This window comes from Crocodylus siamensis, chromosome 1 (assembly GCF_052110815.1).
Source record: "Crocodylus siamensis isolate JL-2025a chromosome 1, ASM5211081v1, whole genome shotgun sequence".
Taxonomy (NCBI): Eukaryota; Metazoa; Chordata; order Crocodylia; family Crocodylidae; genus Crocodylus; species Crocodylus siamensis.
Genome location: NC_143395.1, coordinates 306,110,452 through 306,133,159, shown reverse-complemented (window position 1 = coordinate 306,133,159; position 22,708 = coordinate 306,110,452). Strand labels below are relative to the sequence as shown.

At 43.5% G+C, this 22,708-nt stretch overlaps 1 protein-coding gene across 4 annotated transcripts in view; it reads left to right on the top strand.

Moving 5' to 3' along the window:
- Positions 1-511: 511 nt before the first annotated feature.
- Positions 512-22,708, top strand: part of ATP11A (ATPase phospholipid transporting 11A) — a 235,309-nt gene continuing 213,112 nt past the window's right edge. For all 4 annotated transcript variants that reach the window (XM_090022063.1, XM_090022084.1, XM_090022074.1 and 1 more), the window contains exon 1: positions 512-946. In XM_090022063.1, the coding sequence (XP_089878189.1) occupies positions 908-946 (39 nt within the window). In that variant the 5' untranslated portion in view covers positions 512-907. The remainder of the gene's footprint in view (positions 947-22,708) is intronic.

The following is a 22,708-nucleotide window of genomic DNA, read 5'->3' as shown; positions in this document are numbered from 1 at the left end:
AGCTGGAGGGAGGTGCTGCCACTGCCCCAGCTGCCTAGGAAGGCACAGGGCAGGCCAGGGGCTCTTGTCACTTAGGGGCCTACAGGGGGATCTCATCTCTGAGCCCCCTCATATTTCAAACGCTGTGCACACACCCAGCCCCTGCGCCACACCCGGGGGGGCTGGCGGCGGCAGGTCAGGAGTGAGGGGCACCGGGCTGGGACTGGCCATGGAGGTTTACAAGTGGGTCCTGCTACAAAAAAGGTCGAGAACCGCTGAGTCTGTGATAGCCCAAAGGAGCGGGGCTTGCAAGAGCAGCCCCTGGGGGTGGGGGCAGCACTGCTAGAGGGAGTCCGGGGAATGGCCAAGGAAACCCTGGAGGGAAAAAAGACAAAAGCCGCGTCCCGCAGCGGCCGGAGCCCCCACAAGCGCCGCGCCTCAGACCCGGGCCAGGCGCGCACGAAGGGTAAGCAACGCCACCAGGCTGGGAGCGGCGCTGTGCGCATGCCCACACGCCCTTTATGACGTGGGCGTCTGGGGAGCCTGAGGAGATCAAAGAGCGGGTGGGCGCGCGAGAGCGGGGGGCTGGAGCCCGGCGAGGCAGTCCCGCGGGCAGGGAGCCCCGAGCCGCGCTGCTGGTGCTCGCCTTCCCGCCCGCTCCCTCTCTTCGAAGCCGCGGACGCCGGGGGATGAGCTGCCGGGAGGCGCCGCGCGGGAGCAGCAGCGGCGCACACATGGCTCTGCCCGGCGCCCGCATGATCTAGCCGGGGCAGAGCGGCGGTGGCGGCAGCGCCCGGGCCAGCCCCAGCGCCAGCCACGGGAGGGGGCGCGGCGGCTCCGCTCCCCACGCGCGCCTGCCGGGGAGGCTCCTGCATGCGGGAGCGGGGCGGCTGCAGCTTGTGCCCGGCGGCGGAGCCCGTGCCTCACCATGGACTGCAGCCTCCTCCGCACCCTCGTGAACCGATACGTGAGTACCCACTGCCCGGCCCCCGCCTGCCTGTGCGCCCGCGCCTCCCCAGCGCCCGCCAGCGCAGGGGAGCGGCGCCTACGAGTACCAAGCAGCCGGAGCAAGGGGTGCGCGCACGGCCGCCCCGCTCTGCTCCTCATCCCTTATCTTTCTTCGTTTTCCCCCCCCTTTCTTCTTCTTCTTTCCTTTCTTCGTTTTCCCCCCCCTTTCTTCTTCTTCTTTCCTTTCTTCGTTTTCCCCCCCCTTTCTTCTTCTTCTTTCCTTTCTTCGTTTCCCCCTCCTTTCTTCTTCTTCTTTCCTTTCTTCGTTTCCCCCCCCCTTCTTCTTCTTCTTTCCTTTCCCTGCGCTTACAGTAAGGGATCATCATGAGGCAGGGATTGAAGGGTCTCATGACTTGCACTGAGGTCAGGGGCATGACTGTAGCAGCCAAAAGAAGTGATCTCTTGCTGTGAGCACGAGGAAAGCAGACACATCTGCCAGGGCTTGAAGGGTCTCATGATTTGGACTAAAGTGAGGGAGAAACCTGGGTGGCCCCAGGGCAAGTGATTCCCTCTGGGTGAAGGAGAGGCTTCTGCATTTGGTAGCTTTGAGATGCACATCATCTAGTGTTACCTCCTGCCCTTTGGGTTCACTTCTGCAATCCAGTGAACTTGCCTTGCCTCTTTATTTTTGGGGAGCACATCAGCCAGGTGGCTGGAACTAGCCCCTGATGGCAAAGCAGGTCTCCTTTCGGAGTTGAGACTCCTTTTAGAAACTGAAAGTCTGGCTATTTTTCACTTAATTAAGTCCAGTGTAAACTGACAGTTTAAGTGCACTGACGGGGAGTGGGCACAAGCCTTCTGGTTCCCTCCTCCCTTGAAGATTTAGATATGCTGGGGACTCTTGAGCACCCCTCACCCCTTTTTTTGCTGTGCTGGGTGTGTCACTCCATTTCTCCTCCCAGATACTCTGAGCCCAGAAGCAGTTCAGCCTGAGTCACAAGGATTAGCATAGAGGCAAGGCTTTCTTAGGGTGGTGTCTTCTGTTGAACCATGTATGCAGTTGGATAGTTAGATGAGCTTTCAAATGTAAGCCATGCTTCCTTAGCATTGAGAGAAGTGGCTTGGGAGGGGCAGTTTCAAGGGAGCTGAGATGTATGGGCCGCTTATCACACCTAGTGCTAATAAGGACTAATAAGAGGCCACAGGACCCTATGAAAGAACAGTGGTCACAGACCATGACTCAGTTTCCAGCTGCCTGCTGAAATGGCCAAGAAATCCTTTTTTTGGAGGGATGGGCAGGAATATGGGGATTTGAACATGAACTGTGTAGATCTCCCCCACACAAAGGCAGAGGGATTGGAGTCTGAAACTTGCCTCAAGCAATAAGGACCCATTTTGAGGGTGGGGCTGAGTCCTCAACACCTAGTAGTGACTTATGTCCTTGTGTTTTCTGCTGTATTAGCTGCTTTTGGTAATGTTGCCTGATTGATAATGTCCCAGTAAACCAGTGTATAGTTTGGAGAAACTTGCTTTGGCTTCTCTTGTATTTCTCTGGATAAATTGAGAGCCCCTAGAGACATGCTGGGTGTAGCAGCCACCCTTTTGCATACACGTACTTTGGGGGAAATTAATTAATCTGAATATGAAAAATATATTGCCACTGTTGAAAGCTAATAGAGGAAAGAAGTCAGCATTGCATTTGGGAAAAGGGAGTTGTAGATAAGTGTGCACCAGAATTGGGTGGTAAAATCTTGCCTTTGTTAACACTCTAAGGATCAAGATCTTGGATGTACTAAATTGGCCAACAGCCACTGAAGAGGGAAATAATACAAAGGGCAAGGGTTAAAAATAGGAAACTGAGGTTAAATAAGTGCATCTGGAGTAGAAAGAAAAATAATCCAAAAAAGAGGCCTCTGTGGCCAGTGTGAAAGTCAAGGACCTGACTTCCTTTTATGGTGAAACAGCTAGTAAAGCCTAATTTGAGTGCCGCACTCAAGATGTTTGGATTGAAAGAACAGTTCAGATGAGGAAATTTAGTGGGGAAAAGTTGGGAGCTGAAGAGAAGTTCGCTGTGGAAAGACTTCTAAAACAATAGCTGTTCTATTATGAGACGGCATGCATATGTGTGTGGGGAGAAACAGTAACGAAGCTACTTGCATTTGTACATCTTTAGATTATAAACCTGAAGAAAGGGGGGAATTGTTTCAAGTTATACAATGTTATATAAAAAAAATCAGCTTGCACCATGAAAATCCAACTGCAAAATTTCAGGCTTAAACTCGGATGAGCTCTTCTGCCCATGAAGAGCTCCACCAGCAAGCAGTTACATTCTGCTTGGGTGTAGCCATCTGCCAGTGCAGTTCCAGTTTCAGGATCTGGCCTAATAAAAGGGAAAAAAGTTGGCTAAATGAGGAACTCTGCTAGTCTGTGGAATAGTCCTTTGAAGGAATTGGGTGTCATAAACACTTTGGTGGAAACCAGACCAGAGACTGCGCTAGAAAATATATTCTATTTTGAGAGATGAGGGAGCATGTGAAAACATACCCTGCAGAAAAATAATCATGTACTTGTGGGAGGATAGAGTCTCTGACCTAAAAGTTTCTCTTTGTAACTAATTATACTCATTATATAGACTGAAACTGAGTCCAGGAATTTCCTAATCTGGATGAGAGAGTGTTTATATTTCCCAAATCTCAGTACCCTGTGTTTCTGTTTGTGGGACAACTAACTGAACAGATCTTTATTTGCTTTTTTTCTGCAGAGATCTACAAATAGTAAGTTCTAATCTGTTGCTCCAGACTTTGCTTGTCTGCATTCTCTCTAATTTCAGTTAGTTTCTTTATCTTTAATGTATTACTTCAAATGAAGAAGCTGTTGTGGACAGGTCAGGTTTATCACCTAAATGTGCTCTGTACGAGGAGAACTGGATAGCTCCTTTTTCCAGCTCAGTTCAATTTCTTTTTATATAACTATGACAGGAAATGTGCACTCTTAAAATCTTAAATGTTTTCCCTGAAATTGATGATTGATTGACAGAAAAGATTAGCTGATGACCATGCCATTGCAGAATATCTGTTGCTTTTGTTTTGAAGGTACTTGTTCTTTTATAGGAGACTGGTATTTTTTCAGTTTATCTTTCTTTGTTTCAGATTTTTATTAAATGCTGTTGTTGAGATGCTATGTCTAAACAGGAGCAGACTTGTGCTTAGTTGAATATCCTCTGGGAAGGACTTCAGTGCAGTAGCCACTAAGGATTTTCTGACCCCAAATCTTCTCATGAAGTATTGGTAACAATAGCTCTGTAATGCCCAGTTGTCCTGGTGAATAAACGGCCTCTAAGATAGCTAGGTCCTAATCTGTTCAAGCTGCAGTACCCTGGGGTGCCTTGATCTTTTCAAGGGTGCTGCAGGGTGCCGTACTATATTAGCACTACTTGGTGTACAGACATGGTTCACAAGATAAACACAGTGATTTCAAAGATGTTTCCATAGTGTTATGAACGTTCTGACCTGGTATTGTCTTTCTTAGCTCTTTACACCAAAAGAATTGCTATGTTATTTTTTTGTTGTCAAAACAATGAGCAAAAGCTAAGAACTTATAATTTCTTAGGGTTGCATTGAATCTTAAAAGGTTGAGAAGCTGTGCTGGCTCCTTTGCTGTCTCTGTCTGGAGACATAAGGAAGTAGCTAACAGAGTGCTCATAGCTCTGGTGTGATGTCTCATTAGCCTCTATTGGGCAGTAAACGGCTTCTGCATGTTGTATTAGTTGTAGCTTCTATGTGGTGGTTTCCATTAGTCCCATATAATTTTCAGTTGTGGTGGTGATTAAATACATGAGTTATAATGTCAAGGTCTTTATTCAAAGGGAAAGGCCATTCTCTTTCTGTGGGTGAAAGGCAGCAGTCAATGTTGAAAAGCAGTACAGAATCTAACATAACTCTTAAATCTGTGAAGCACTTACCAGTCATTGCTCAGGAGCTTCTAGTTTTCCAGTTATGGGTAGCTTTTTCAAATACTTCTGCTGGCTGGCTTGCTTGCCTCAAATTTTTCAATTTATTTGTTTAGGTAGTAGAACATAGTAATAGCAGAGGCAGTGTGGATTAAGCAGATTTTGACATTTGGAAAAAATCAAAGTTCTGGTCATGCTGTAGTATATTCAGTCTCCCAGAATGGTGGTAGAATGGCTTTAAAAATAACATCTCTACTCTATTGTTGTCTTGCCCAATTCAACCTTGTGTTATGATATTCCTCCTCATTTTTTATTTTTGAATAAATTATTTTTCTGTTCCCTCCTACCCATTTTATAAGGTTATGTATAGAATAAAATGTTATGTGAAAGATGCTGAAGTTTAATTGTACTGATGTATGACAATTCCGGTAAGAAGACATCTTATAAATGCTTTGGATCCTTCAAGATGAACAGTGCTGTAGAAATATGTTTGACTAATGCCAGTTTTTATACTAAGCTTAAGGTAGAATATTTGTGAATTGAGTGTTTATTTACTAAGCATACAGTTTCTAGAGGGTTTCAGCTTGCATCTAACATGCCATGTTGCATCTTTGTGAAAAATAAAGTAAAAATATTTTTTTCCATAAAACTTTCACAATGCTGAACAAGAGGACCTGAATAATAGTTCTGTACTTGCCAAGTCAAAACACTTGATTTGTCTTAAAGCTTTACATTTTATTCTAAACAATGGAAGTCTCTTTCCTAAAGAAAGGTGAACTTTGCAACTCAACTGATGAGTGTATATGTTGGTTTGTTTGTTTGTTTGTTTTTTAAATTGGGTAACTTCTGTCTCCAAGTTTTCAAATTTGATCAAATTGACTCTTCTGCAGAGTCATACATTTGGGTCCATTTACAGGGAGCCTGAAGTAATCTGTGCGTTTGTGATGCATTCATCAATTTTTATAACTTTATAATCAGAATTTCCCAACTTTTTAGTAGACTGTTTTTCCTCACCCCCCAACCTCCCTTTAAGTCTTAAGTAAAGACAAAATAAAGTAACCCTCTTCCTTTCTTTCCCTCTCTCTTGGGGTAGTGTGGTCCCTAGAGAGGTACAATCTTCCTGGAAATGGGAGTCAGATTCACGGTTTGAAAATACCAGATTTAATGGTGTGGCACACAACAATATTTGTTTGTGGTAAAAACCTGGATAAGCAGTTGCATGAAAAATTTAAAATGAAAAATTTAGCATTTAAAGCAGAAATTGGCCATTCAGTACTTGGGAGAAATTAAAGGTGCTTTGATAATTAAAACTATGTTGAGAGATTATTCCAGTTTAAGGCATTGTCTAGATGCCATGGAGTGATGTGGCTTCATTTGTATAGTTCACTGCAACTTCATCACCTCCCTTTCGATGATTCATGTTATCCTTAGCAGTCTTAATGATTTAGAAGTTCCTCCTAACTGGACCAATTATTATTTCCTCCTTTTTATAATGGAGAGGGATTGTGTTCCATAAATAAAATACGGAAAGTAAAATACGGAAGTCTTGACTCTTGTAAAATGAATTTTGTTTTTCTTTGGTCATTTCTAATGTGTATATGTGTAAACATGACAGATAACCTATTTCTAGTTAGGTGCAGGGCTGCAAGTTTGCATTTTTAGTGCTATCAAGTTTGAAGTTGCTTGCTTTCTGGGGCAAAATGGAAACTGTTGCTCTTGGCATGCAGTTTCTCGGTGACACGACAGCCACTGAACATCTTGCAACCTATTGTAATTGCCTACACTGTATTTCGGGGACAGCTGTCCCTGATTGGTAGATACTGTTGTCCAGGCTGACTGTTCTATTTTTGGTAGTACTAGTTAGGTTAAAGAATTGCAGTTATTGCCTACAATTGCCCTGCTTTTCATATTTATATAGTACATTACAATTACTGACACTGCTGCTGTACTGTCTGCTCCTTTGTGTCCCCCCACATTACTTCAGGATCATAAATCTGATTTCAGAATATTAAATATTTGTTGGCAGTACATAAATAGAGAGAAATGTATGTAATATAACATTTATTTTAGTATCATGTATTGTACCTGATAAATTGTCAGTCCTCTAGAAAGGAAATCTCTGCATCTTTGGTCCCTGGAGAACTCCCAGAGCTGTTACATTAGTCCTTTAAACTGGCTGAGCTTTTCAAATACTTTTTAAATGGCTTCATAAATGTATGCTTTGTGTCTCACTGTAACAGAAGTGGGCTGAAAGTGTAGTCTTAATTGAGTAAAATGATTGTAGTGATTGGCATAACAATGGTTTAATCTGGAAATTACATATAAAAGGTTTCAGTGTATTTGCCACAATATTTATGTGGCATCTCATGTTAGTTCTACTATGATGTATTTGCAGTCATTGATGTAAATGGTGTGCCATTTATGTTAAGAGTATAATTTTAAAATTGCTGTTCCTAGTGAATGCCTTAAATACTAAATTGAAATAATATTCATACACTTCAATATAACAAAAGCTGATGGAGCTTTAAAGTTGGAGGGAAATCAATTAGGCTTATTAGTCTGGAGCTGTTTGTGTTTAAACAAACATGGTCAACTTCAAAAGTTGCTTCAGGTGCTGTACCTTCCTTTAGGCAAACTTCTGTGGATGTACAGTTTTATATTCTTGTATATTTTAAGTATTGGTGTAAGGTCCACACAAACAAGCACTCTAGCTGATGGTTTAGGGAAAATATTTTGCATTTTTAGTGCTATCAAGTACACAAAGCAGCCCTGTTAAAAATAATGTTCTCTAATGTATTTTCCATTTTTAGTTTTGGGTATAACAATAGTTAAGTCAAAAAAAAAATCAGTAGCATGCCTCAACTTCATATCCCTTCCAGATTCAAATTTTGTCCAGAAGGCAGTAATTTATCATCTTGAAAGAGTAAGAACAGTTGAATTTGAAGGATTTCAGAGGTTAATTCTAAGAACTGAAACACAAACATCATAACCTCCTCCAACATCATTCACAGTCAGTATTCTACCTTTTACTTCACCTAGAAATCTATATCTATGAAGAATTAAGATGCTCTATTTTGGAATTTAGTCTTTATTTAATCTCTTTTCTTGCAAGACCTTGTACTGTTACAAAGTCTATGTGCCAACCTATGATGGTACTCTTGTCTTGTGATGTTTGTGGCGTGATACATTCTGCAGCATTATATAGGTGACTAACTTCTGCAGCCCGTGATCATTTGGCTCTTTGTGTGCCCTTGCTGATTGCACCTGGAGTCAAGCTGGCACTTAAGGAAAATTTAAGCAGAGTACTGCTAGATAAGTAAGGTGACTATATGTCTTGGTTCCATATACAGTCAAAACTAATTAGCTTCTCATGTAAACAACAGCTGTCTGCTCTTATCTCTTGTTCTCTGCTTCCCAAGAACCTTGTGAAGAATTACAGTGGCTTTGTTCTTTGCAGAACTGGACACGCATCCCTTTTATAATGAAGAATATGACTTTCTTTTTTGAATAAACCTGTGAAAGTACAGCAGTAAACAGGTTCAGTTTCTCTAAGGCAGAACATATATTACAAACTGGTAGGTATTGGTTACAAAGTATTGCTCTTTTACATTCATCAAAGTTCCTTCGTATTAAAGAACTTTTTTTGCCGTCTCTGAATTGTTCCCATCTTAAGTCAACAAAATTTCTGAAAGACCTCTTAACCCTGACATTTTTAGCTCTAGAATATGTTATCTTGATATTTACCTGTTTATAAGAAAAGAAGTACTCGGGCATTCTTGTCTTTTGATAGCCTTTGTTTTCTTTTTATTTGCAAAATCGTTGGGTATTCATGCAGATACTAATTTGCAACTGAACTTCATTGCTGAAGGAAAGAAGCATTTTCAATAGACATTTGGGAATTTAAGAGAATGGTGCTTGAAGTAGCATTCTTGATAGATTTAAAATACCTACGCTTTTCCGCTTACTCATTGTCCCATTTCTTGCTAGTAACTGAAACAAGAAAAGTAAGAGGTGAAACTATATACTGTTTATTAATTGAGTCAAATTGGTTTAAACTGCATTCAGAGTACAGTAACTGAGCTAGCAAGTAAAAAGTATTGTAAATTGTTTGAATTATCTTCTGGTGTTTAATTGCATTTGTGTGTATCTCTGTCTGAGATGGCAAAGGTTAATTTCCCATCTCTGCCTGCATCACTAAGCCTCCTGCCCCCCAAAAAACAAAATTATGCTAGTAGAATAGCTAGGCAGATGTCGGAACACCTGTTATGAAATGGAATTTGACTTGCCTGTATTTTGTGAACAAAAAAACAAGCCAGTATCATCATTTAAATCTTTTAGTCTACTCGTATTTTTCAGACTACTGCTTCTTAGCTTGCTGGTTTACCATTCTATAGGATAACATTTCCATTGGAATTGTCACAGGATACCTCAGTTGAAGTCGGTCTGAACTGTAAGGCAGAATGATACTGGAATACTATTACCTCCTGCTATAATTTCCATGGCAACAACTGCAGGTAGACAAGGGAAACCAAGGAGCCTTTCTCCATCATGCAGACACCAGTTTTTTTTTTCATTTTTAACAGTAATGACTTTAAACAGTTGTGTTCTAAATACCTGTTTGAAAAGTATTTGAATTTCAACTTTTAGTATCATAGATGTTAAGCTTTATTGATGTTGCAAAAGCATTTGAGACATTGGTGTACAAATAAGCGAGTCTTCTCTAAAAGAAACTCATGTTGCGTACCAGATGATTTTAGTGAGGAAGAATCACCTAGTGGTTATAATATTGGTATAGGACCTAAGTGGAGAAGATCTAGAAGTCTTACATTTCAGACCTTAGATTCTTGCATTCTTTCCTATGCCTCTGGGTGTGCACTAGTAGGAAGGGGCTCAGCATAATGTTTCACATATAGCTGCTGAATGATACTGCATATCTATGTTCTGGGACACTCGCACTTGCATTCTACTGTGAAGCTAAACATGTTGTGGAACTAAGAACTGGGAATGAATTAATGTATTGTTGGTGTATGTGCATTTTTAATAGTTCCTTTGTTTTATGTAGACTTTTTTTTTTGTTGCTGTTTTTTTCCCCCTCTTTTGTGAAACTTGCATCCAGTTAACTTGTTTCCTTATTTCTATTGAAGTCCTAAGTCGAAAAGCAATGTTTCTGCTTCCTGGTGGCACTGACTAATCTTTTTGCTTCAGTCAAAAGAGGATTTCATCTAACTTATTTAAAATAAAGTATTAAGGACAATTAGGGTCTTCCTTTAGAACATTATGAAGATATGATGTTGTAAGAGCCACTGAAATGCACATCTGTTAATGCACCAGAAAAGTTTTGTAAATGAATACACACTGGAATGTTTAGTTCTCAATTTTAAGAAATATTAGGCAGAAAAAAATGTACTAAATACAGGGCATATTATTGATAAGTATGTGAAAAATAAACTTGATATCCTGTACCTGGTGCTTGTAATTTATGTCACTGAATGGACATGTTGATGAACTGGAATGGATTTCTTGAATTGCATGTTGGCTAATGCAATTACAATACTAGTAATATGCTTAGCATTTTATGTAGCCCTTTATTTTATTTTTTTTTAAAGTACTGTGTTAGTCAGTTGTTTTATACATGCATTTATAACAGGTAAATATAAACAGTTGCAAATTAGTGCACAGCTGTTTCATTGTCCATAATGTAGCCAGCATAACTATTTAGTGTCCATAATGAAACCAAGTGATCTTGAGGTGAGCCTAAATCAGAAGTAGTATTTGATCTACTGTCAAACATGTAGGCTTCATGCAGACTTTTCCTGAATACTACCTACCATTAAGTACTAGAACCTGCAGTTATGTCTGTCAGAATTAAGGTGTAAAATCCTTTAATTGTGCATTAAGGAAAAGAATTGCTCCTTTTGAAAAACAATGGGTTGGCTATATGAGACGGAACTAACAAAAAGTAGAAAGTGAATTGACTAAGTAACCAGGAAGTATGACTGGTACGTAGCAGAAGTACTCAGACAATTTTTGGAATGATGCATTCCTCTAAGTAGAATAAATGCCAAACCGTTTCTGTGGTACTATCTCTAGTCTCACAGTTATTTAGGCTATGTATAATGGTAATTGTTTCGACAGTGATCGTTGGACCAGAGTGGAGAGCTAGTGAGCCAGTGTCTTCTGGCCAGGGAGAAGAATTTGGGAAGGCATGAGTAGCAAAATGAGGCCTGCTTCCCATTTCTCTTACCAGGTCTTCTCCCTTTCTGTTGACAGGGCAAGACAGAATGAGAACAGACCGGCCACTGCATGTGGCTCCCCCTCTCCTGAGTGTATGTGCATGGACATGCTCTCAAGTTTATCCAGTATTTCAAAAGTTAACTTGCTTTTGCCACAGTCCCTGCCAAATACATCTGACCAGTTGTTTGAGAGTGGGCTTCTTGTGAATTGGGAAGGGACTTTCTCATTTGACCAAACAGTGGGGCTGGCATTCAGGGTTCTTTTTTCACTTCTTTGGGGTGTTAGTGGCATTAAGAGAAAGTAAAACTTGTTGCAGCTTGTGATTTGGTGGGATGTGCAGATCACTTGTTCCCATAAGCTTTTTTTCCTCTCTCTCTCTCTCCATCTCTCTCTGTCTCTGTGTGTGTGTCTCTCTCTCTTGGTGGCCAAGTCTTGTTGTTATAGTATAGAGGTGCTATAGCCTGAGGGTCACCTGATGGTGTGACTTTTTTGGTACGTGTCCTGTTTCTTGATCTGTCTCATCCTGTATTTTCTGTATGGGGAGGAGAGGGTAGGGCACACTGAGAAAAGTCTACCCCAAGTTATTGGTGCTCAATCTTCTGGCTCTAAGGCCTGAATGAGTGTTGTGGGGTCAGTCTGTAGGCTGTGTCCTTTTGTGAGGTTGGCATGTGGGGTTGGTCTGTGAGCCCAGTGCCATATGACGGGATCTAGCTGCATGCTGGTGCAGTCTAGCATACAGGGCCACATTATCTGGCCTGCAGGGCTGCTCACTAGGCCTGTGCAAATAGGGAAGTATTCAATTCACTGTCTGGGAACTGGGGCTGAGCAGTGCCAAGCTCTGGCTGACGCATGGAGCTGTCCCAGCTCCCAGAGGAATTGGGCTGGCAGCTGGGGGATTGAGCCAGTTTGATTCTCCACCCCCGCTTTGATTCACCAGGGAGCTGGGGTGGCTCCATGTCAGCTGGAGCCCAGCAGTGCTTGGCCTCAGTGGCCCCAGCTCCCAGACGGCACACAGTGCTCTGCCAAGCCACACTGCACCCATGCCGTGGGGCAACTGCTGCATGGGTACCAAGTGCGGGGGGGAGGGCCAAACCCCACTGCCCCGCACTGCATGGGGGGGAGGGGCTCTGCCACAAGCACCCAGAGGTCCCAGTCACCGCTCCTGCAGCTGGTGAGTGTGGGGCTTTATTTTCTTTTTCCTAAAGTGCTAGGAGGCTGGGCTGGGCTGGGTTGGGGATGGGGCTGGGCAGGGTAGCCATTGGGGCTTCTCTGGCGGCTTCTCTGGTGTGCCGTGTGCGTGCCTCTGTCTTGGCAGGGGGAGCCGTGGGAACTATGCCCCGCTGGTCCCGGAGGGGCGGGGGCTTCGATGAAGGCAGGGCATAGCCCCCGCTCCCAGCGCCGCCACATCTGCATCAGTGCTGGGAGTGGGGGCTCTGCTTTGCTGCTGCTTGCCAGCCAGCATGGGGAGGTACAGGATGCAGGCACTGTGTCCACATCCCCCCACCCTGCCCCCAGCTGGGCAAGTGGCAGCAAGGCAGAGCCTCCAGTCCAAGTGCTGTTGTACCCGCTTAACGTGCCCCCCACTCCTCCCTCACCCTGGCTGGGCAGTGTCACTGTCCCAGTCCCAACCCTAACAGACTTACTAGCTGGAGGCAGCTGTTAGATGCTTGTTTAGTCTATGGCCAGATCTCCAAATCAGCTGAAGCTTTTTCTGAAGCTTTTCCGAATCTATTCGAATTATGTCAGCTTTGTAATTTTATACTGAAACCACTGAAATATCAGTGCAGGATGGGGGGTGGGGAATGTAATGCCCTTCCCAAGTGGCAGCCTCTTGCATGTCTATCTTAACACTGTGCCTGTGCACACATTCTGTCTGTTCAAGAAGTGCCAGGATTAAGAAAATATCTGAACTGCCAATTTAAATGTTTCAAATACATATATGGGCTGATTCCCAACAAGTTACCTTTTTATTTCACATATATGTTAACTTGCCATGCTTTCAGAAAATAGAAGCAGGAAACAGAAGCAGTTGTCAAGTGAGGAAATGAGTTGCTGGGAAAGTTCAAGTACTGCTTGCTGTGTTGGTGGGTTTGTTTGTTTGTTTTTGCTTTGCTTTTGCTTTTTAACTTTTTTTTTTCATTGTGCGATGCTTTATTTCTTTTCTTTTTCATTATATAAAATGAAACAATTCCCTGAAAGCTCTTGCAAAACCATTGCCATTTAATCATTCTATAAAAATGTCTAAATAGAAACAGTCCTTTTCTTATTATTGGACATGTGACATACCAAGAAGATGCAAATATTGCTAAGTTAGGCTCAGGTAAGTTTATTGATGTAGTCATAACTAGAAAATTACTTAACTTTTTATGCTGAAGCTAACAGTTAGGTAATATAAATCTTTAAAAAATTTTAGCATTAAGTTTGACTCAATGCTCCATTTATTATGAGCAGACTTGGATTACTTCATATCACCATTTTTCTTCATTCTTAATGTTCACCATTTCCCCTATAAACATAAATTGTATTTAAACACTGTGTTTGTTGTGATTTTTTTTTTTTTTTTCCTGTTTTTGTATCGTACATTAGCTGCATCTCATGTTTCAAAAGGCAGCTTTAACTGAAAGTAGATCTACAGCTCTGAATACTTCTGGTCTAGATTCACCAGTGGTATTTATGCCAGCAGAGAGAATATAGATTGAAATTTACTTGCAGATGCTAGCTTCTTTGCTGGCAACTTCTATATTGAATAGCTAAATTTTATTAATTAAAAAAACAAACAACTTAGCTGTCTCTTGATAGTTATGTGTCTTGGGTAAATGGGCATAATTAGATTAGCTAAACTGACATTTTAACCAGCTGTAGTTTAGAACAAAAAAAATCCTCACTACTACGGATTTCTACTACTTTTTTTTTTTATAACTTTGTTCAGCCATTCTTGGTAGATTATTCATTTTAGAGAGAGAGTTATCATTTTGCTCCTTTGGCTTACTAAACAAATTTAGGCTCCTGTTTACTTTTGTGGGCTCCTTGGGGAAATGTTTGTACTATATGCGTTAAGCACCCTTCAAGTGCTTTAGAAATAAATTGTCTATAGTTTGATTCTGAAGTGAGATTTTTTTTTTTTTTCTTGCAACAGAGTGAATATTTGGGACTCCTTTTCTTGCATTCACAGAAATATTTCCCTGGCTTTTCTCCACAAAAAAAATCCCACAAAATTATTAAAGTTTTCTTCACCTGTTATGATTCATTTGGCTTCATTCATCTTGGCTTTCATAGTGAATGCTGAAGTGTTTTTAATCTCTTAAATGGTATTATCTGACAGTTTACTATTTACAGAAATCAGGTGACCAGATGGCTTGGCTTGGCAGGGAGATTCTTGTGTATCTGTGTTTTGGCGGGAGGAGGAGGGAGAGAAGAGAAGGAATGAAAGCTGTGACTGTTGTTGTAGGGAAACTGTAGTTTTCTTGGGATACACAAATATGTTGATTTCTTGTTGCTGCCAGTCTTCTTAAGGCCACCCTTCTTAGAGCAATCTGTGTGACAATTTACATGGGAGAGGGAGCCCTTGGGATGATGTTGTGCAGTGAAGTCTGGTGACCAAACACTAACAACAGATGCTCCTTCTCTTCCCTCACTCTCCTCCTTCTTTCCTTCCGCAACAAGAAAAGCTTGTTCCTTTTTTTTTCACTTTCTTTTCAAAGGCTAATCTGGAGATGGCTAACTAGTAGACCTGTGCGAAGCGGACAGTATTCAGTTCTGATTTGGCCAATTCTGGGGACCGTGATTCAATTTGGTGATTCAGATCACTGTCCCAAATCAGATTTGGAAGATTTGGTGCCAATTTGGTGATTTGGCTATAGACTATAAAAGGGAATTGCCAAAATACCCATAACTTCTGTCATATTTTGCAGAACTGGATGAAAACTGCAGGGATGGTAGCCCCTTCTGAAGGCATGAAGCCTTCCAGGTTTTAAGGAGATAGGTGCAGGGGCTTCTGTGAAAGTGCCCTTCAAACTGTTGAAAGCAAAACTCGTGTGTGTTAACTGGGTTACTGGTTGTAACTATGTTGGCCTAAGGAACAGGCAGGCAAGGTTCTTTGAGTAGATGCGATATCTTTCATTAGACCAACTGAATAGTTGGAGAAATATATATCTTGGCATGCTTTCAGCCTCCGTCAGGCTGGGGAAGCATCTGCAGTTGGTGTGTGCGCTCTTCCTGGATGGAAGGAATAGCAAAGAAGCCAGAGGCTGGTATGCAATGCAGGCAAGAAAGCCAGTCAGTGAAAATAGAAATGGAGGTGTCAGGGGGTGAGACAGGCTGGGAGGGTGTGGGAGGGAAAGGAGATGCAACAGCCAGGTAAGTGGAGCGGTACCTGGGGAGTCAGATGTCAGGCAGGTTACAGTGTGTCACAAATCCAATGTCTGTATTGAGTCCATGACGCTTATATCCATCCAGTAGATCTATGATGTGAAGTTTGTAGGCTTGTCTACAAATGGAGTTTTGTCAATTCAAACAAGCACCAAACCTCGCTAACCTCATCTCCAGAACCAGACTTCCTACGGCCCAAAAATGGATGGATGGATCCAGACCATGCCATGACAAGAAATGCAAAACTTGCCAACTTATCTCCAATACCCCTACAATTCCTACACCCCACAACAGAACCATCCCCGTTCATGGATCTTAGAGCTGCACCTACAGAAACATTATATATCTCATCCAGTGCACCAAATGCCCTGATGGAAAATATGTAGGAGAGACTTTCTCTTCCCCATAGCCCCAGCCCATACATCCAAATTTGTCCTGGTGGGGCATTTAAATGGTTGTCAAAGCAAACAGTTGCAGAGTGAGGATAGTGACACTCACTCCACCTGCAGGTAGAGCTTGGGGAACCTTAGCAGTGGGAGGTTCACCTTGCTGCTTCTCCAAACCAGGATCCAAGGATGTCAACATCCCCAGCAGTGCTGAACACTCTTGCTTAGAACACTGGTCGGCGGACAGGATGGGTGTTCCTGGGCAACTGTGGACAGATCCTGCCACATCTGGCTGTGGGTTGCCCAATAAGCTAAGGGGTGGCATTGCAGTGGCTCCACGTCCTTGGCGAGATAGGTAGCCACTGAGGCTTCCACACTACCTGTGGGATGGTGAGGTCTGATGCCTCTGGACCCCACCATTGAAGCCATGCCTATGGTCCACGTTGGCAGTATCTGTGGTCAAGGAGATTGGCTGGTGCTTGGATTACTGGGACAGGACAATGGATCCTCCTCTTCCACGTCCCCCTGCCTCTGCCTTTCTGCCTCCCTGACCCTGTTCACCAGCATCTCCGTCCAGTGATCGAATATTTTGCTGCTGCAGATGCTCTCCTTCACCCTCAGGTTGCACATGCCCACCAGCATGTGGACTGTACTGGACCACAATGGATCCAGCTGTTCTTTGATACTCTCCTTCAGCCATTTCATCAGTGCCTGCACCTTTTGGTGAAAGTGGCTTGCCCCTGCCAGGAACATCAGTCCCTGGAGCTCCTCCATTTCATTTGCAAGCTCCTTCACTATGGGGATCAAAGCTCTCCGTGGCCTCAGAGTGGCGTGAGAACCACCAAGATCTGGGAGACGGTATCCCACTTTGTTTCGTTAAGGGGGCCGCTGATCTCAATTTCCCTGAGCAAGGCCATCTCCTAGATGGCCTTCTGTTGCTTGACCAGCCTTTCCAGCATCAGGTATGTGGAGTTCCACCAAGTCTCCACATCCTGCATGATTTTGTTCTTCTGGATGCTCAACTCTGCCTGTTTCTTCCACAGCATCTTGTCCCCCTTTGATACTGTAGTGGAAGTAGCCTGCCACCTTCCTGCATTTTGAAGTGAGCTGGCTGGTAATGATGGCACTGTCACTGGCAGTCCTGTCCCCCTCCAAAGCATCCTTGACTATGAGATGCAGCTTGTGTGCCATGCAGCGGATGGAAACGAAGTTGGCATCATGCACTGCCTTGACCACATTGGCCCCATTGTCGGTGACCATGAATTCGCAGGTGAGCTCGCCCTGCCCAGCGAGCCACCCCTACACCATGTAGTTAATGGCTACCATGATCTCCCTTGTTGTGTGGGACTCCCCCATCACCTCTGCTTGAAGGAGAGCCCACTGATGGCCTGATTGATGACACCAGTATCCTGTGACGGAGTGGTAGGTGTGATTGCCATCCTGGCTGCTCCAGATGTTGGAGGTGAGGTGCAAGGCTACCTGCGGCCCTGCCTTCTGCAGCTCCTCCCTCAAGTATTCCCTGCGTGCCTCATACAGGGAGGGCACCACCGTCCTTCTAAAGGTGGTGTGTGCCGGCACTTGGTAGGATGGGGCCATGAGCTGCCTGAACCCTGGACTCTCAACAAAAGAGAGTCCTTTGGCTATCCAGAGCAAGCATCTCCCCAATGCGCTGGGTACTTCACTTGCCCTTGCAACGTGCTCGCCTTCCTTCCACTATTCCAGGGTTGTCTGCCTCTGCTTTGTGAGGATGGGGGCTTTGGAGCAAGAGGTGGACTTCTTTTTGGGCACAGTCCCACTGGTGCCAGGCTGAAGAGGAACAAGGGCAAGGGGGTGCTGCCTCCTGAGATGCAGTAGCATCACCGTGATGGCAGAGTGTTTTCACGTCCTTGCCCTGGCTGATCTGCCTTCAGAAGTGCTGGCAGGTAGCATATCTGGGATCATTTACCAACTCAAAATGATCCCACACTGTACTATCCCCTTGCTTCTGGGTTGAGGGTGGGGATCCTGCATTATCCTCCTCCTCAGCAGGTAGAGGTACAGCATCAGGGGAGGCTGAACCACATGCCCCCACAACCTTCTCCACAGTGCCTTCCAGAAGAGACCTGCCTGTAGGGGAACTTTGAGGGGTGTGGAACACAGACTCAGGCTCTCCTTCTTTCCCCAGAACTTCCCTGGCTATGGTACTGAACTCCTGACTCTAGATCCAGCTCCACCTTTAGCACTGGGAGACTTATTCTGGGAGCTGAAATTTGGGGTGGAGGAGACTGTCATGCTGTGGCTATTTCTGGTGTTAGTGGAGGTGGTGCAGGGACAGGCACTGCTCCCACCTTCTTGTTCTCACTGGCAGCAGTTGACCCATGGCTGCCAGGAACAAGGGTGTGTCTGTTTGGGTGGGGGGAGGGGAACTTGAAGCTCTTCTCCTACCCCCTCTTGCTTCTCTTCCCTCCCTTGCCAGAAGACCTGGCTCCTGCCTTTCCAGCATGCTTCATAATGTTTGCTGTGTTGGAAAATGTGTGTAATATATCTTGTGTATGTTTACTATATCTTCTGTAATATATTGGAAAGGTATATTCAATCCTTTCCAAGAAGAGAGACTAGCAAGAGAGTGAAGAGACTGACTAGGAAGATGACCACTGCAGCCAGTACCTTTCACACACTGTTGCTTCCAGACACACCGCTCACAAAAGGGAGAAAGAGGCTTCACACAGAGCCTTGCATACTGTTTCTGTGTCCCTCCCCGAGAGCCCTGTGATTGGAAGGGAACTTGGGGAAAGATCACAGTCACTGGCCAGCTACAGATGTCAATATCAGAGCAGACTTTCCTTTCCTCCTCCCTGCCCTCCCTCTTCTCAGTTTCTGTTTTCCCACAAGGCCACCTTTTCCGAATTGCCAAATCTTTTTACAGATCTTTTTCTGAATCAAACTTTTTACGCATATCCAGTTCAATTCAGATTCAGTGATTCAGCTGCCAAATCTTAGCCGAATCGAATCGGCGACCGAAGCTTCATTCACCCCTGCTAACTAGCTATTGTTAAATTGTCTGCTGTCCTGTTGTGTACTAAGACTTGCATCTTCGAATAAACATACTGGCTTGCAGTTAGATTTTTAAAGTGGGACTTTGGGTTTGTATACCTGAGAGGACAACACACACTTGCTATTTCTCTGCCTACGGTAAATCGTAGGGAAACCGTGTGTTGGGACAGTAAGATCTTTTTCACAGTCTCTCTAGTTTGCTTTGTCAATTTAATTAGTTAGCATAGTAGTTTTGGCAAAACCAGGGGTAGAATAGAGGTATTGAATGAAACAACTGCCTGTTAATACTTGAAAGGTTGATTTGTTTGTGCCATGTCCAATGGCTCCATGGGCTATATTTACCCTGCAAACTTTAGGTTAGTGACCCTGCCCTACATAATGGGAGAGGCAGTGGGAAAACAGCTGTAAGTTGGATTCTCATTAAGGAGAAGCTTGGGCTGCAAATGCCAGTCTTGTGCAGGCAACTCTTAGTGCTTTTAGGTATTTTGAAAAGCATTTTGAAAAGATTTAGGAATAAGATTGCAGAAACCCTCTTTCATCATCAAGTTTTAATCCCTCATGGTTGCAGGTAACTGTATCATAATCTCTTTTGTAAACTGGCCCAGCTCCATGACCTCTTCCCCATATTTTGCAACAGTACGTAGAAAAGGAATTCATATCAGGGTTTTTGATTTGGAGGCTTATTGGCTCTTACCTAATTTACGGATGGTGGCTGTCAAATGGAATTAGAAAGAGGACAAGTCCGTTCTCTTGTGTAGCTGCACTGTAAGATGGGAGCATCAGTGGTTGGCTCAAATTATTCCCACTTCACGCATCTCCTTACGTGGCAGCCTATTGGGCAAAGGGAAAGAATTTGAAGAGCATGTTCCTTAAATGGCAGCTTCTGCTCCAGATCCCTTTTGCATAGGGCAGAGGGGGAGGTGGTTGTGTGTGGGTTTCTAAAGCAAACTAATAGTGGGTGCATTTATACCCAGTGGGTGCAGTTAATTTACAACAATAAACACCAGTGCTTACTGTGCCAGAATTTATTGCTTCCAGCTGCCGTGTTTGAACACGTGCACCCAGGACCACAGCATGCTGAGGCAGGTCAGAGCAGCTCTGGCTGGCAGTGGGCATGAGGGGAGGGGTTAGTCTGCCAGTCTGGGGCTACTCCAACCCAGTTCAGTGTGCTGTGGAGGGACTGGCTGGGGCACAAGGGTGCGCTCCCGTGTGGGACTAGCTGGCAGGCAGCTCCTGTACTGAAGTGCTCTTATGCCCCATCCAGCCTTGTTAATGTTTACACATGCACTGTTTCCCACCCCCTCCCCACACACAGACCCCAAACCTCCCTAGCAGGACAGTACTTATATTTGCAAGAGTTAACCTGTCGAGTTTTAGTTTTCTGCAGCGTAATAGGGCCACATGTGGAGATGCCGTGACATTTACTATAGAGCTAATTAGGTCACATGTCTTGTGTAGATTGCTCAGTAACAGCACCTTTAGCTGAGAAGCACCAATCATCCCAGAAAAGCTCCTTCCAGGAGCTGGAGCCTTGCAATGTTGCTCGTATCTTTTGTGGAGCTGTGTCCCCCTTTAAAATGTGGGATATTGGAAAAGAGGAGGAATAAATGACTGGGAGATCTTACATCACTCGCAGTGGATTATGGAATAATGGAGAAAAATGTAGGGTGCGTGTCAGCGGGAACATGAGAACACTGCTGTGGGGTTTTTTTTTTTGTGTATGTCCAACCTTCAGAAACTACTGTTGTTCTCAATACTGTAATGACCATGAGAAAATGGAGTAGCTGTTATGTGCCTAGCAGTTTCCCACATGTAGATTAGGATACCTTTTTATTGAAAGAGGGAATATTAGCCAGTGCAATAGTTATCCCTTTCTCTGCACTATCATAAAGGGCTGTAGTCTCTAAATTCCCAGATGGCCATAATAGAGGGGCAGTAAGGACCTTTTAGTTTAATGCCAGTGCCACTGTCTGACAACTCAGAATCTGAGTAATCTCCATACTGGGTAAAAATAAATTTCTTTTCTCTCTGATTTCAGAATTTCATCTTATTTTCATAGTTTGTGTGTTTGTGACTTATGCACACACATCCCACACTAGGTCTTGTTTACTTAAAAACAGAAGTTTTATCAATATATTTTTTTTAAGGGTCTCTTATTCTAGAGCTCATCTGTTCACTGTCATGGTGTAGAATGCATCTTGTTCATGCTGCCTCTGGCTTACAGACACTGTTGCCATGCTGATACTAAACCAGAGTATCGTTATAGTGGGGGAAGCAGAAGATGCAAACAGCATGTGATTTCATTAAACAAACTCTTTTGTGGCTTTTGCTAATGAAAGAACTCATTTTTCTGTCATAACTCAAATAAACCTCTACACTTGCTCATTCTCTCTATGGAATTTTAAGTTATAAAACAAATCATGTAACTACAGAATATTATTTGGCATATCTGTATTCCATTATGGATATAATTATCATCCCCTGCTGTCTTTCATAGGATTGGTTTATATCTGGTAGCTAACAGTTATCTTAAACTAGTTAAGGTGTTAACAATTAACTGTGTGTGGTGCTGGTACCAGATTTTAAAGTCAGATTATTTTAGAAACAGAAATCGCAGATGTAACAAATTAATCTAAATAATTAATATATTTTTCTAAATTCTGTAATATTTCTTTTTTTCATTTATTTTATTCTAGAATGGCTACCAGAACTTTTCTTTCCCTCTTAGGTAAATCTTATGCCAGCAGTCGCATTGCTACTCAACTTTGAAAGTGGCATTTTGGGTGGCTTATGCATATTTTAGATCCTACTCCCCTGGGAAGGGGTGTGTGTGTGTGTGTGTGTGTGTGTACATAAATACATAACTTTATGCAACTCTTTGCACGCTTACACATGCACATCTACACACATGCATTTTTGGAGTTTATAGGAGTCTACTATTTTATACATATAATATGTATAGAAAGTAAACTTAAAAAAAAGTACTTGCATATTACTTTTTAATTCTCAAAAAATGAGGAGGGCCCTTTCACCTTTTAGCTCAGTAGCTGAGTAGTTAAGGCACCTGCTAGGCCCCCAGCTAGCCAGGGCCAAGAGCATCCTGTACCCTTCCGTCTGAAGCTGGCTCACAGGACATTAAAGATGGGAGGATATTTGGAGCAAGAAAGAAGAAACTAGAGGGAGTATCACTTAATGAAATAGACACTGCCCTGGACAAGAGAGTGCTTTGGATTTTGGCCCCTGTTATGCTATTGGTGATATCCCTGCCTTTGTATGTAATAGTGTCATTGGATAAAATCAGCTTTTGCCCATTGAGGGCAGCAAGGACAGGACTAGAGTTGCAACCTGGAAACAACTGAAGAGGTAGAACTCCTGCATAAAAGGTGGGGTGGTGGTCTTCTTCTTACTCCAGTAACTTCCTACTCTTTGTGTTTTGGGTTTTTTTCCTTCAATCAACATTAAAGGGATTTGCATGAAGTTGATGCATTTCAAGGTAGAATAGAATTACAACAGGGTGTACATCAGGGATTTTCAACTGGGGTGTTGCAACATCTTTCAAAGGGTGATGTGATGCCCAGCCCTATGCTGGGAGGTAAGAACCACTCCTGCCAGGTGCTCCAGTATCTTGCAGACAAGTGGTATCCATGACTGCTTCCTGCCTCTACACTCCCAGCAGTGTACTTTTTCGTATTGATGCAGGTGTGTGGATGTAGGGCTGCAGTCCAGTTAGTCCCTCTGCTCCTCCCATGCTCCCAGGGCTGGCAAGAAGGGCCATGGGTACATGAGGCTTCTTTTGCCCCTAGAGCAACCC